The following is a 15,621-nucleotide window of genomic DNA, read 5'->3' on the forward strand; positions in this document are numbered from 1 at the left end:
CATGCTGCAAGTAATGTAACACCTGAGATGCACCCCCAGATGCAGCTACTTCTAGCACCAAAGCCTGAGTACCCCACAGACTCCATAATAGCTCCTGGATAATATAGGTAGAAGCTAGAGGGATGGGAAAAAAAACCCAACTATTAGAACTCTTTAAACTTGTGGCCTTGGTGACCTACCTAGAGGCCCCATATTGTCAACATACAAGAAATATTATGATAAAGAATGAAGGTATACTGTGCTGCAAGGTATGACCTACTGTTTGAAGAAGGTAAAATCTGATCATTCACTTTGCCAAAACCAGGAAAGTGTCTACTCAAATGTCAGGCTCTCAAACTCTGATCTTAAATAATATTTGAGGTTTTGTTTTTTATTGTAACTACTAAGTAGAAATAACCATAGTGTTGCCAGGAGGGAAAATTCCAGGAGTCCAAATAACATAGTGACATGGGTTAAATTACTTTGGGAGACTGGTCCTTTTAGAACTTGGTAAGTTTGCTGAAATTTTGAAAATGGTTTCCATCCTTCTCTATATGGCTTTATTGGTATTTTTAGGGTAAAATGAAAATATAGCAAAAGATTCTCACTTCACTTGTTATCTGAACACCATAGAACAAGTTTGACCACATAAACTGGCATCGCATGGAATGTCTACGTAGGAACAGAGTTCTTACCAGTCCTCATGTCTGCAGGGTACATTCAATGAGGTGGAGATGGAAATGGACATGGAATGGGTAAAAAGTCAAATCAGCAACTGATTTTTTATAAAGAGCCCAGCTCTTTTGGTTAGCATGATCTATGTAGGAATCTCAATCTCACCTAGGATACATCCCACGTATGCCTTTTGCCTATGATGGCATCTAAATACATAAGGTTATTTGGGTATTTGGATGTATGAGTCAAGGAAAACACATAATCAGATGTTTATTAAAAGCAAATTCAAAAGAAAAACAATTTTGTTTCTCAAGATTGATGAACATTTGGGGTAGTGAACTGGGAATTTAGCACATATGTTAGGGAGAGAATGCCAATTCAAATGAGGCTTATTTATTCTACCACTAACACAGTGAACTTTTCCCCATGAATCCCTTCAGAGTTCCTGTGTTTAGTTTTTGTCAGTATCTAGTAACAAAGCCATTTTTATTTTTATTAGATAGCCACTATATCCTGGATAATGAGGGTAGCTGAGAATCAGGAGCTTGAGAACTCCTTAAGCCCACCTCTTATCTTTGGCTGGAAAGCTGAGATTGTTTTGGTCCACTGTGCTGCAAACTAGAAAGCCAGAAATGTGAGAACTTCTCTTTGTCTCAGTTCCTGCAAGGGTGAATGGATTCAACAACTTCTGGTCTCCTCCTAGCAGTCATGGTTGGAGAGCCTAATCTAGAACTGTGAGTGCCTAATCTAGAACTGTGAGTGTCTGGAGTGAAGAGCAGCATTTGAAATATTTGAGCGGCCATATATAAGGTTCTTGCTAGGATCAATCTGTTGGTTTTCTTTCATCCCAGCAGGAATCTCTCCTCTTGCTGCAGCCCAGGGCAAAGGAGTGGTATGCTCCATAGGAATGCCTTCAGAAGAACACCCCCCTCACCTAGAAGTAGGCTGGGTGGCATTGTGGGACCAGCATATCAGCAACTCGAGGAATCAAGGATCCCAGACCAGGATACGATACCTTGTCAAGGGTAGGTCTTAAAAGCAATGGAATTTAGGGAGGGTGTCATGAATGCTCAAACTTTAAATTGAGTTATAATGTTCCTTAGGGTTTTCTTCATTGATTTTTGTCATTAATAGTCTATTTATGCTTACTTCGATCTTTGTTCCACAAAAGATAAACTAAAAAGAATAGGTACAATGAAAATAGATATTAGGGAAATGTAAGACAGAAAAATAAAACTAGGGAGCAAGCTCAGTGTATAGTTATCTAGGCAGTATATTATATAGTTGCTAAAACAACTGGGGATGCATCTTTGATTTAAAAGAAAAAGAGAGATTTCTTAGGAGGACTAACGTGTTCCTTCATTCTTAAGTTTGAAAAACAATGACTCAATTCTCTAATCAATATTGTGGGCACTACCCTCAACAGTAGCCTGTAATGTATTTGTATATAGTGTCTACTTCTGTCCAGAGTGTTCTTGAAACTGTCTCCATCAATGTAGACAGCATATTGTCAAAGTACAATTTGCTGAACTCAGATTTCTAGGTTCATTTATGGTATAGGTGTGGAAAGATGGGCTTTGCACACCACGGCTGCAAAAGGTGCCCTTTCTTCCGAGTGGATGCAGACCCTCACAGGGCTCATGGCATGGTGAGTAGAATAGGATGAATTTTAGCCCCTGTTCACCTAATTGGCATAAATCTCCCAAACATGGTAGTCCTTCCTTAAACTGACTGGAGTTTAAATCGCATCTTTGAAAAAAATTTTATCTTCTGAACTTAAGTTTTCTTATGTACAGATTGGGCAAAATAATACCAGCTTCCTCAGGGTTTTGGGGCAGATTTTTAAAAATTACATGTATTAAAGGGCTTGTACCTGATGCATAGTAAGCAGAGTAGTCTGGTACTTATTGTCACAGGAACTGTTAGCTAGTAATTTCAAAAGCAATGCAATCAGGGTTTATTCCAGAAATTTCAGGAATCGGTTCCCTCAGTCAAACCAGGTTCTTGTTGAATCTGGTTTTTATCACTTTGGATAAGGCAGGCCAGGCTTTTATTCTGCTTTGGCCTGGATAATCTCTCCAGACTGTCTGTATCAAACTGAGGGCCAAAGCAGGTAGGAGACATACATCACAGAGCCTTACCTTTTCCTTTTGTTTCTGGCAAGACATGATACAGCCATGCCCTGACAAAACCCAGCAACAGATTTCTTAGAAAGACATTTGTAATTTTGAAGCAATTCCAAATGAACTGTAAAATACCTTCGGTATAGACCTGGGGTGACAGTTTGCAAATTCAACATAAGAGCCAAGTTGTCCAAACGTATAATACAAGTCAAGAAGCAGTTTGCATTTCTCTTTGCCTTAGATCTAGAAAAGGGGCTTCCACTTAGCCCCTAATTATAATTAATCTTGTTTCATCATGACTTTTCTTCTTAAGTCACTAAGCACAGATAGTGATTCTTAAATCACTAATATTGTCTGTTACTTGGGAACACATATATGGGTGAGAACGAGTGAGGGGAAATCAAGTTCAGAGATTTTGTGGATGGTTAGAGAACCAGCCTGTGCTTTCTTTTCACCGGGCGCTGATATGGCTATCATCCCGTATGTCCCAGGTATAAGGATGCTCGGAGCCCTTGCCAGGCATGTAGGCTTGAACCCTACATAAACAAATCTTCAGAGGCTCAGAGATTTCCATGAATGTTCAGGCACTGTTTTGTCTTTTACCTCCTGGGAGACTTACACTTATTGTCTGCATAGTGGTAGTTTTGTTTTGGTTCAATCATCATTGGGTTTGGAATATTCTCTCCAGCTGGCTGGCCACGTGTATTTTCCTGTGTGTGATATGCACCCGATGTTGATAAATGGTGACTCTAAGTCACTGTGTGCTCAGCACAATGAATCTCAAGGAGCAATCTCATTCTCAGTTCTTGAAAACAGCTATTTTCCACTCCTGGGGGACTGACCATCTCTCTGGACTGGAAATGGGATTGGTAATAGAATTTCACAGCTAAAGGCCCTCTTCAAATCTGGCCCTAGCCTGGAGGGGGAGTGAATGAATTTATAAGAGCTATCAGCCATCTGCTGCTTGTTTATCTGGGGTGTGGGTACGGTCTGCTAGTTAGGCTCCTGGTGTATGTGGCTTCTCTCCTTAGCACTTACGTTAGTCCAGCTTTAACCCGGCACATATCTTAGAGAGCTCTTGATGAAGGAATGAGATGGAGAGGAGATTCTTCAGGAGCTTTTCCCCCTGACTGAGGGACCTGGGACAACCATGGCAATGGCTCACAGAGCTCCAAACTAAGTTTTGTCAGGCAAATCAAACTTATGTATTCATATGCTAGCCAGAAAGAAATGGAATCACAGAACTAGATGGCCACCTTCAAAGCAGAACGGATCCAAACCATACTGAATACCTATCTCACTTACCTAGCAACTGTACAGACGTAAGTGATCCTTTAGGAATTTAAAAAATGAACGAACTAAGAATGGCAGAGTTGAAATGGCTAACTTGAGGTGGCATATGCCATGTAAAAGGACTGAGATTGAATACTGGCCTTTCTGACTAAATGAACTACTAAACTAGGAAAGAAATATGAAGAAAATCACATTCATGGATGATGATATGTAAGGGAAATAGCTGTGTATGGCTTCAGAGGGGAAAATGGCTCTCTTCAATCTAGTCAGTTGATTTCAGTGCCACAAACACCAGGAACAGAGGCTTGGAGGCCCATGCAGAGACACAAACTCCTTGGCTGGACCCCTGAATCCCTGGGAACCGAACCAAGTGACTAACTTGGAATTTCTCCTCTTTAGAAGGATGCTTTGACTCCCCTAGTGACAAATGAGACGCACTTGCAAGTTTCTTTGGTGAGGGATCAGGGGAAGGGCAGTTCAAACTGGTATTTTGTAGTCAAGGAATGACAGCGTATGGATCAAGCTTGTGAAAGAGTTAGTGGCTTTTAAGGAACACAGAACTCTGAAGTGTCTTCTAATCTAGAGCCACATTAGAAATTTAGCTCTCGCTTGAACTTCTGGAGAATAGTATATAGCTTCTACTCAAATACCAGTGCTGGCTGGGACCCTCGTAGCATCTCTGAGAAGGAAGAGGGGACTCTGGTTGAATAATGGAGAGGTATGACTCCAGTCAGTCGCCAGAGGAATCCCCCTAGATCAGTATTCCCACATGTTTTAATTAATGAAAAAATGTAAGTGGGGCTGCCATTTGTCCAAGACTACAGAACTTGTAATGGCATTGGGACTTAAAATCATGTCTGATATAAAACAAAAATCACATTTTTGGAGAGTTCTAATTGTTTGAAGTCCTCTCCATGTGATGGTAACATTCTAGATTTCAGTTACCGCCAGCCACGTGTCCCATACCTGACTTGCAAGGTGACTCATAAGCTAAGTGGCATTCCTCTTTCTCACCCAAGTCCATCATTATGAAGACTGCCCCAAGTTTGGTTTGAATTACCTTTGATTACTACATTGTCATGCCAATGTAGTCAGGAGGCTACAATTTACTAAGTCCTCTGAGATATTTATGCCTTTACCCAACAGTTTTACAAGGAATGTTTAAATGCTGCTTTAAGAATTTGCACCTGTCACCATCACATTTCAACCTGTTAGATTCTACCCACTGATACACCTGGAAGATATCTATGTGGAATACAGTTTTATCCCGATTATATTTCTTGGCTCTGTGCCATTGGTGAATGTGATAAGCAGACATCCTCTACATGCATATTAGTGATGCTAGCAGGATGACATCTGCCCCCTTTTTTCTTATTGAAATTAAGTCAGTGATCAGAAACTATAGGGTCAGATTTTCAACCATATAACACTTAAGTGAAAGGCATATGATCTCCCAGGGAATTTCCCTTTACATGACCATACAATTAGGATATAATTGTAAAAAAGATTATACATCCCTAAAAAGGTATTCTATTGCACCTTGGGATGCCCACTTATTTCTGGCTTTAATAAGAAGAATTACAGTCAGACAATTTGGGATTAACTTGTTCCTCTGCTGCTTACCAAAGGTATAATTTGAGGGAAGTCACTTGAGTGCCCCTTAATCTAGCTTATTTACCCACTGCATGGTAATAATAATAAATAAGCCACAGGTTTTTAAAAAATTAAATGAGGTAATTAGACATGAGCATGCTTTTAAAAAACATTTTGCAAATGTCAGCTGTTATTATGTTTGAAATAGACATTAACTGGGATATAAAGGGAGCACTTACCTTGAAGATCCGTTCCTGTATTCATGCATCCCCTTGATCAGGATTTATTGATTGCCAATTCTGTACTAGGCACAGTAAGAGAGGATGGAGCCACAGACACCTACATTGGATCCTCGTCTTTTCTCCCTGTATGGAGGAAAGACAGACCCCTAAATTGCTCTGATTGCATCCTCGCAATAAAGGCTTCTATTTAGTATGCAAGACACTTCCCTGTAATTATTCTTTCCATTTATAAACATGATTGTTATTTACATCGTAATGCAAGACAAGGGGAATAAGACCTATTATGTGGAGGGTGGCTATATTTAGATTATGCTTAAATTTTAACGTTTCATTTCACATTTAAATTAAAGACAAATAACAGAGAATAGAGATTACTGTTCAGGACCCCAAGCCACATTTCTGTGAATCCACAACATACCTGCCCCACTCTCTGGCATTGAAAAATTCACCATCTCTGAACAGGCAATAAGAGGGCTAGCTAGTTCCTGGCATATTCAAATGACTTGGAATGGCATGTTGGCATTCTTGACAGGCTACTGCCGTGCACCAGTGAATTACCTTACTTGGCTCCAGAAACCATGTGAGGAAAGTTGCTATATTGGTAGAGGCCCAATGGACCTCACTTCACATTCATCCCCAGAAAGCAAGTGTATGCCTCCATTCCCATTTGTAGGCTCAGTTGTCTGAGGCAGTTTCTACAGAGTTGAGAGCCAATGATAATTGGACCTGTTTCCCCTAAACTCAATGTGAAGCAGAAACACGCAGGACGATAGTACAATGATGCTTCCATGCCGGGCTTCCTGATCGCCCCCAGCTAGTGTGGCCGCGAGTCTACAGACTAAACCCGGGCTGAGAGGGTGGTCACATGGATGGAGTGGAGTAATGCCGTTATGGGTTTCCTGTTTGTCACTATGGAAAGGCCACACTTACCTGCTCAATCCCCATTTACTTTGTATTCTAGGATAGAGGTCAGGAAGACTATACCCCACCTGCCTATACAGCTGTGGTGTGTTGAAAGATCCCTGGACTTCAAGTAAGAAGATCTGGGTTTGAGTCTCAGTCTGTCACTTATTTTCTGTGTGACCTTGGGCAAGTCACTTCACCTCTATGAGCTTCAGTTTACTTCTCTGTTTAACTGGGAGCATATTATCCGTCTCATGGGGTTGCTGTGAGAATTCAGTGAGATGGTGCATGTGGAAGTGCTTTGTTGACTGAATATTGCTCTAAGGAAGCACGGCGGAAAGCAGGATATGTAACACCGGGTTTCTCTTTCAGGTATTCCTCCAGTGGTTTAAAAACCCAACAAAATGCATCCATAAATATGCAACTGCCTTCAAGAGAGACAAATTCCTATTTTAATAGCTTGGATCAAAAGGACCTGATGGGATATTCATCCACGCGGGCCAGTTCCGTGCCCATCATCCCTTCAGTGGGTCTAGAGGAAACCTGCATGCAAATGCCAGGGATTTCTGAAGTCAAAAGCATCAAATGGTACAAAAACTCCTACTCTGCTGACATTGTCAATGTGAGTATTCCAGTCAGCGATTGTCTCATAGCAGAACAACAAGAAGTGAAAATATTGCTAGAAACTGTCCAGGAGCAGATCCGAATTCTGAGCGACGCCAGGCGGTCAGAGGACTACGAACTGGCCAGTGTAGAAACCGAGGACAGTGCAAGTGAAAACACAGCCTTTCTCCCCTTGAGTCCCACGGCCAAATCAGAACGAGAGGCACAGTTTGTCTTAAGAAATGAAATACAAAGAGACTCCGCGTTGACCAAGTGACTGGAGATGGAGGAATCGGTGTGTTCTATGCTTTGCTCAACAGGAAAAGAGAGGAAATTAAATACAAATTATTTATATGCATTAATTTAAGAGCATCTACTTAGAAGAAACCAAATAGTCTATCGCCCTCATATCATACTGTTTTTTAACAAAATATTTTTTTAAAGGGAAAGAAACGTTTCAGGAGGGATAAAGCTTACAACTAAAGCTTTGGGTAGAATTGTGAATACAATTTCAGTTAGTCCCAACACCGGGGCCTCTTTTGGCTCTTAGTAGATGTGGGTGATTCAGACCCTCAGCCCCACCGCACTAGTGTCCTCATAAAAAAGCACTGGCAGTTACCCGGTTTCAAAGAGACAAGCTGTATCCTGAGGGCGGACGTGCCAATGAGCAGGTGGCTCTTGCATTTGGCTTGCAGGTCCCAACCCCTAAATTTCTCTTCACTCGACAGCCTCCTCACAGGTTATGTCATGTCAACCAGTGTAGTGTTTTCTATTTCATTTTTGAAGAATGGCACAAAGACTCTGGAAGAGGGAGGGCGGGAGATAGAAGGCGTAATCTGGGGCAATCTTAGCTACTCTTACGTGCCGCTCCCTCTGAAATTTGAAGGCACAGAATCTCAGAGGGAGGTGTGAAGGAAATTATTATAGAAAAAGAGATGAGAAAAATCACAATGTCGTGTTACTAAAATCATGCGATTAGAAATGTTTTTCTTTGAGATTGTGTAGGGGCTCCAAAGGAGCATTTCTCAGTGTGTGTGTGTGTGCCTGTGTGTGTGTGTATGTGTGTGTGCGCGCACGCGTGCACAACCTTGTGTGGGTACGGGTTTGCTCACTCGAGCACAGGTATGCTGTATGCACATGTGTTCATTGTGTGTATGTGTGTGCATGTGTGTGCATATTAAGCTTGCTAAAATTTGTTCTGAAACATCAGGGAATTTATTATTCAGAAAAAAAATTTCCCTCTCAGATCTGTTCACTTTAAATTTATTAATTAAGTATCAAGTTCAGTTAGTAAGTTCTTAAATCAAGGTCACTTGCATGGTGGGATCCTATAAAACTCTTGACAATGGCAAGATCATTTTCTGGTGTGAATACTTTTGAGAGGAACAACTATTGGCTCATTAATGATATCAGTACCACAAGGCGAGTTGAGGATGTGTGTTTATTTTGAATTATGCATACTTAAATGATTTACACAAGCCAATTATCAAATCGACAGTTACCCTTTGCTTTCTCGTCATCCTCATTACTATTTATTTTGTAGCAAGTCTACAATTTGTGGACCAAGACATTGGCTTCTGTGGTTAATATGGAAAGAATAAATTGTTGAAATCACAAAGCCCAAACTTTTCAGTTCACAGGAAGCCCCCAAAAGAACAGTAAATTGTGTTGTATGTTCATTTGGAATAAAGCAATATTTTTACCACTGCTAAGGTGAACTGAAACTTCTCCTGAAGATTTGTCTGTTTTATTTACCCTTATTTTCATGGGGCATTCAAGGAAATTAGTGTTCACATAACTAGTCTTTTTCCAATTATTGGTGGTGTTGAGTTGTTATGTTTACACTGTTTTAAATAAAAAGGCACAGTATTTGAAAGTATATAAAAGATTTCTTTTACTGCAGTCTGGGAAGACTTTGGTTAAAATTTCCTTGTGGAAGATTCACATTACAATGGAAGAAAATTTAACTATTTCTGAATCAAATATTTAATATACAATTCTTACTGAGGTTAAGTTTTTTCTGTTAAAAATATATTACAAGTTGCTATTTGAGAACATTCTTTAGTAGACATAATGTCACGCCGAGGAAGGCAAACACTGTGTTCTTACCAGCACTGTTTAGTGAAACTTAAGGTCTCAGATGTTGAAAACACTTCGGTAGAAATGCATTTTCTATTTAACAAAAGGTTTTTGGTATTCATTAATTGTTCTATTATACTTATATTATTTTGAATACAAAGGTAATGCTGTTAGACTCAAAAGATTATCACAAACTTTTAATGTCTAAACCATCTAGGCTCCCATTTAAAAATATTGTATCTTTGGGACAAGGATCTACGACCCCCATGAGTTGCATATCCAATATGTTACTATGTTGAAATTTATCAGTATTACCCAACATTACCTGGAAGACCTCACAGATCTGTTGAAGTCGACCTTGTTTCTTGAGTTTTTCATCAAAAGGTTACCTGTGGCATACCTAAAGGATTCATACAGAATTTCATCTAATTAGGAGGTGATAATTAAGTGACTTGTAGCAATTACTTTAATACATAATTCACACTGAAAAGATTAAATATTATCAATCAAACAAGTCCTAATCCAATTCCCACTTTGTTTTTTTCTTAAGGTAGAACAATATATTATGTGATTATAAACACTCTGGTGCGTCACGAAGAGCCTTAATATCAGACACGCCCACTGGCAGTCTGATGTAAAGTTTAGAGATACAGTATGCACTTCCTAATTGATAATCAAGACAAAATCTTCCATAAAAAAAAAATATTAACGGTTATTTTGGTGGCCATTTTTCTCATTTTGGAATATGAAGCTCTCTGAAAAGGGCCCAAGCTCAAAAGGCACATGTTTGGGCACCAGCTAACAAGCATTCCTAATGTCAAGACTTTCAAAGTTGATCTAACATGGCAAACCCCAGAGCCATTGGTACCTTGTCCTTCAAGCTCATGTGCCTAACAGAGAGGTGCTTATTTCTACAAGGCACCTTTGATTTTGTTTTATTTTCCTTGTCTTTATTATGGGAATAGATATTTGGAGATTTGTAACTAAGTAAGTTGCATATTATTTATTTACTAAAGAATGAATGTCACTCATGAGTTTTTTACTCTGAATCATTTTCTAATTAGTTTTTTTTATATACAAGGCATATATTATTCTAAGTGGCCATGGAACACTGTTGTTCAAAATATATGACAAATTTTATGCTACTACAAAATAGAAATGATGTTGGAGAATTGGCATCCAAATTTTCTTTCTGGTTTTCCCATGTACCTTATTAAATGCTCTATGTTTTATACTCTAATCCAATATCTACCTTGCTATGAGCTAAATATTTCTAAATTTATCACATCTCCAATGTTTCACATCATTTCTAAGTAGCAATAATAGCAAGGACTTCTGGAGGAGGAAAAGTGCTGATTTTAAGACTTCACAATTAATCTCTTTTGATAATAAGAAGATATCAGACCTACCAAAAAGAGAAAAGTAGGGCCAAGCTGACTTTGAGGGAATGCCCATTGGCTTCCAGGTTGAATGACAGCTACAATGTAAGTGAGGCCTCTGGCGACCATGGCGAAGGCTGTCAATAACCAGGTCTCCACCAGAATACACTTGATGTATGAGGCAGTCGTGCACACCCATCTGCTCTATGGTGCTATAGAAAACCATGGCTCCCTAAGTGAGGGGAGATGCTGGTTCCTTTGATCCCAGCCCTGTAAGCCAGAAAATATTGCCCTGAGACAAGTGCTGTGGACCATTTCCGAAACGAGTATATACTATACTTAGGAACACAGCAAGAGGGGTGGGATTTTTATTTGATCTTTTGGTATCCGGGAAACATTTTATATATAAAGAATACTTTTTTATTATTATTCGATTGTATAGATTCAGTACAGTGTATTTGATGATAGCATATCTCTACTGTGTTTATACCTTAGTCTTCAGAAATTCAGTCTTCATCCAGGAAAGATCAGCACAATGTTTCTGGGCGGGGTGCATCTAAAATTGAGAATAGAATGTTGTGGGAAATGATGCCTTTAAAAATAAGCTTTATCTCGTCCTTTTTTATTTTTTCTTTCCCTTTTAAAGAAATAGTGAGGGTAAAGGAAGAAATTCATTCCTTAAGATCCATTTTGTTTTCTTATAATTATCTGTTTCCTACTGTGACTCCACACACACATACACATGTATACATATCTAAATATACACACACACATATATGATGTGTATGTATATTAAATTTAGGGGTTTAATTATTTTGTTAGCTTTATTTTTGCTTAATTTGACAAAATTAAAGTGAATGCCAGTGAAATCAAATCATTTACAGACCAGCCAAACTGACAATGTTTAGATAACACAAGGATTTTTTTTTTTCAGTTTTCTTTTTCTTAGGTAAGCAGAAATATCCTTGGGTTGGAGAATTTACAAAACCCTGGAATAAAATCTCTGCTAGATTATCTCTTAGAAGTAAAGGTTAAACTATGGGTGTATATGATTGCTATCCCTATAGTGTATGATGGTCTCAAATATATTTTTTGCAAATATAGATACAAGTTTTCCCAAAGGTACCTATACAGGTAGCTTTGGCTTCAAGTGCACATGGGCTCTAGTGAGGAATAGAGGTCAAAGCAGAGTGGGGAGGGGAGGATATTACATGTTAATATTTGATACCCCAGTGAAGATGTACAGATGATAGTAGAGGTGACCAGACACCATCCTGATAAAATAGAGAACAGGCTTCTAGTATTTTGGAAACTTTTTGTCATAAACATTGATTGCATGGGTATTGTTGCCTATGAAATAATTAATTGTGTAATAGCAAACAATTCATGTTGAGAGTCATCTTTGTGAAAGCTCGTGACCTTCTTATACATATTAGTAGCTTCATGACCCCATCTGTCAAATAAGGAGGATGATCAAGTTCATCTTCTATTTCCTTCCAAATTGACTAATAAATAGCCTGTTATCTGATCATTCTAACTCAGACTTTACCTGGTCATTTGTCATCCAATCATTTCATGACCCCTTGGAAAGTTAGTAGCTATGTCTTGTAAAACTCAACAATTATTGGAACCTGTATATCACATATATATTACACTTACAGTATTCCATTTCCATAGAGAAATAGGATCACTTTTGTCATTTTTAAAGTAAATTTACCTAGGACAGGTAATAAACAATAAAGGATAGCAAAGAAAATACCTAACTTCAAAGCTTGAGCATCAAAATTTGCCCCAGATTTTTGGATTAAAATTTGCTGTGGATTTTTTTTAAGTGTATCATTTGTGAATCTTTATCAAAGCCAGAATAGGGAGTTCTTCTGAGAAGGCCTGATACCTTGAAGATGTTCTCTCACAGAAGCAATGACATACTCTCACTGGATACATTGGATATTTCTTGATAGTCTCAATTATTTGCACATCAAACTCCTTAACACAAACCATCCAATGAATAATGAATAAAGTCTCTGGGGACACTTTCACATTTTAGTTGGAAATAATCCTGTCCTGGGGGGTGGGGCACAATTGACAAAAAAATGCAGAGTTCACTTACTTAATTTTGGTTTTAATTGCTGTTTCTGACACGTCATATCAATTTGCTCTTCCAGTAACATCCGGGGTAGCACTAATTCTTCCATATAATTTTTCTTCATCAAGATCCCAAAGTCTGAAGTCTTCAGTCTTCAATATAACAATGCAGAATGTTAAAATAGGTGAATCAAAACAGTAAATCTCATTAAGTTGTGTTGTGTTTTTAAAGCTATATGGATTCCATGTAGTTGTTTACAAAATCAAAATAGAAAAAAATGCACATTTTTAAAAACTTTTTGTTGTATTTAGAGGTCTGATGAACCATTGACACAGTCTTGTTCCACTTTACATTGATATTTGATATTGTCCTCTCCGAAAGTTGAAGGTCTTAATCACACACACACACACACACACACATGCACAGCATGTTAAGATTCAATGTTGTCCTCTTTTTTCTTAGAATTTTCTCTTATAGCTCACCCAAATGTGTCCAAAGTCTCATTATGTGGATGACCCTGGATTCAGATATGTTTCATATGAAATGCAGACAGGAGAAAATACAGTGATTCTCTTCTAAGGTTTGTTCTATACAGCCTTCTTTTGAATCCTGTCTATCAAAAAAAAAAAAAAAAAAGTCTGGAGAATAGACACATTCGTTCAAACTGGAATAAATGGAAAATTATACTACTCACCTTAAAATCCCCACACATTTACCAGTGGCCACTATCTTAAAGATAATCCGAGGGAAATACCTTGATGCCCTCTTATTTTTCAAGTATGCAATTGTACACATTAAACCTAAGTGAAAAATGAATTCCCTAGTTCTTCATAATTCATACATGTTATTAACTCATTTGTCCATATTTTAAATAAAGAAAGGAAGTCACACAGAGAAGAATATATACAAAATGGTCAGCAGAATATCTTCAGTCATTTAAAAAATATTTTTTTAAAGATTTTATTTATTTGAAGAGAGAGAGAGAGATCACAAGTAGGCAGAGAGGCAGGTAGAGAGAGAGAGGGGAAGCAGGCTCCCCGCTGAGCAGAGAGCAGGATGCGATGCAGGGCTTGATCCCAGGACCCTGAGATCATGACCCGAGCCAAAGGCAGAGACTTAACCCACTGAGCCACCCAGGCCCCCACCCAAAATTTTTGTTTTAAAACAGAAAAAATCTCTTGTGCCTGTGATAGTAATTTTATCTTAAGGAGTGATATGTTTCACCTTCCAAGAAAGTATTTCAAAATGCTGTACTTTACTCTGTGGAGTAGATATGAAGGCTACGGGAAATAATACAGTTTGTCCCTTGGCATGCCACTAAAGTTTGGTTACAGTATGTGGCACTGCATTTCAGAGAAATATATCACACTTCTTATTAAAAATTACAATATTACTAATCAATTTAACGATAATACTGACTTTGTCATGTAAGTTTTCATCTGTGGAGGGAATCCTTGTCTATTCTCCTGGTGCATCTTCTCAGTAGTCTTTGATGAACCTGGACACTCAGATCCCTTAGGTTGGGTTCTTACTGAATGTTACTTTTATCTTCTTGTTTATTAAAGGGAATATTGAGCCAAAATGAGAGACTAATGTGATTTTGTAGAGGAAAATTGCTTTGTTCTTTTGAATTCTGGTAGTGGAGGATTCAACTTGTATTGTTTCCAATGTAAGTGATAATAAGGTTCATGACTTTAGCCAGTATTTTCTCATATACAGACATAGCCTAGGGATCTTTAATTTTCCAAATATTATTAACAGACTTTTCAACTTTCTTATTGTTTTTTTACATTTTCTATTTTCTAAAAAATAAAGATAAAAATCGATTTATGTAAAAGAACAAAACAATAAATAAAGTGATCATCTTTTAAACATGAATAAAAAATAAGCCAATAGCAACATTTTTGAAGGCTTCACATAAAATACTAATAACTAAAAATAAAATCTAAGGCTAAAATAATGTAAAGTATTATTAGGTAAATGGTTTGCAAAATAAGGTGGGGCTTTTTTAAAATAATTCTCTGTAGACAAACTCTTTCCGTAATAATAGTTCATACTTCAGAATTTCCATTGGGCATTAATTATGCCTACTGAGCTCAAACATTTAAGTATAGTAAAGTCTCCACTTTTGGAACTTCTTCCAACTTGACACAAAATTTATGAAAATATCTGTTTAAAATGGGAAAAATTATACAGCTCTGTAGAACAAAATCATTATCTACTAATGCATTCTTATTTTCTTATTGACAGTTTTCACCAAATGCTCCATATTTTAAGCTGAACATAGATGAAGCTACTGAATTAAATATGGCAACAGATGTCAACACATTCTGAAAATTAAAATGTGTGACATAGATATATGGAACTGCAGTACAGGAAAGGACAAGCTCCCTAGGAATGCCTTAGGGAACTTAGAGATCCAGGTACTCCTAGCATCTGAGATGAGTGTATGGCAGTAAGTTAGTAATTAACGCAAAGTCCCCTTACCCCCAAAACAATCACTATATGACCAGCTTTGTTTCTGTGGGTCATCTTCCACTTTTTTTTTTCCTTGCAGTATTATTTTTGAAGCAAAATCCAGTCATTGTATAATTTCATCAGTAAAAACACAAGTAAGTTAAAAAAAAAAAAAAAAGAGGAAGTTGCAGTGTTCCTTGGATCAAAAA

At 37.9% G+C, this 15,621-nt stretch overlaps 1 protein-coding gene across 9 annotated transcripts in view; it reads left to right on the top strand.

Annotated features, from left to right (window-relative positions):
* The window catches only part of NRG3 (neuregulin 3), a 1,069,178-nt gene extending 1,059,749 nt beyond the window's left edge, over positions 1-9,429 (top strand). For 3 of the 9 annotated variants that reach the window (XM_047703382.1, XM_047703385.1, XM_047703383.1), the window contains exons 8-10: positions 1,506-1,679; positions 6,867-6,938; positions 7,181-9,429. In XM_047703382.1, coding sequence (XP_047559338.1) covers positions 1,506-1,679; positions 6,867-6,938; positions 7,181-7,688 — 754 coding nt within the window. In that variant the 3' untranslated portion in view covers positions 7,689-9,429. The remainder of the gene's footprint in view (positions 1-1,505; positions 1,680-6,866; positions 6,939-7,180) is intronic. The other 6 variants (XM_047703387.1, XM_047703388.1, XM_047703390.1 and 3 more) reach the window with 3 other exon arrangements.
* Positions 9,430-15,621: the final 6,192 nt, after the last annotated feature.

The sequence above is a fragment of the Lutra lutra genome, chromosome 14, assembly GCF_902655055.1.
Source record: "Lutra lutra chromosome 14, mLutLut1.2, whole genome shotgun sequence".
In the NCBI taxonomy this organism is placed as follows: domain Eukaryota; kingdom Metazoa; phylum Chordata; class Mammalia; order Carnivora; family Mustelidae; genus Lutra; species Lutra lutra.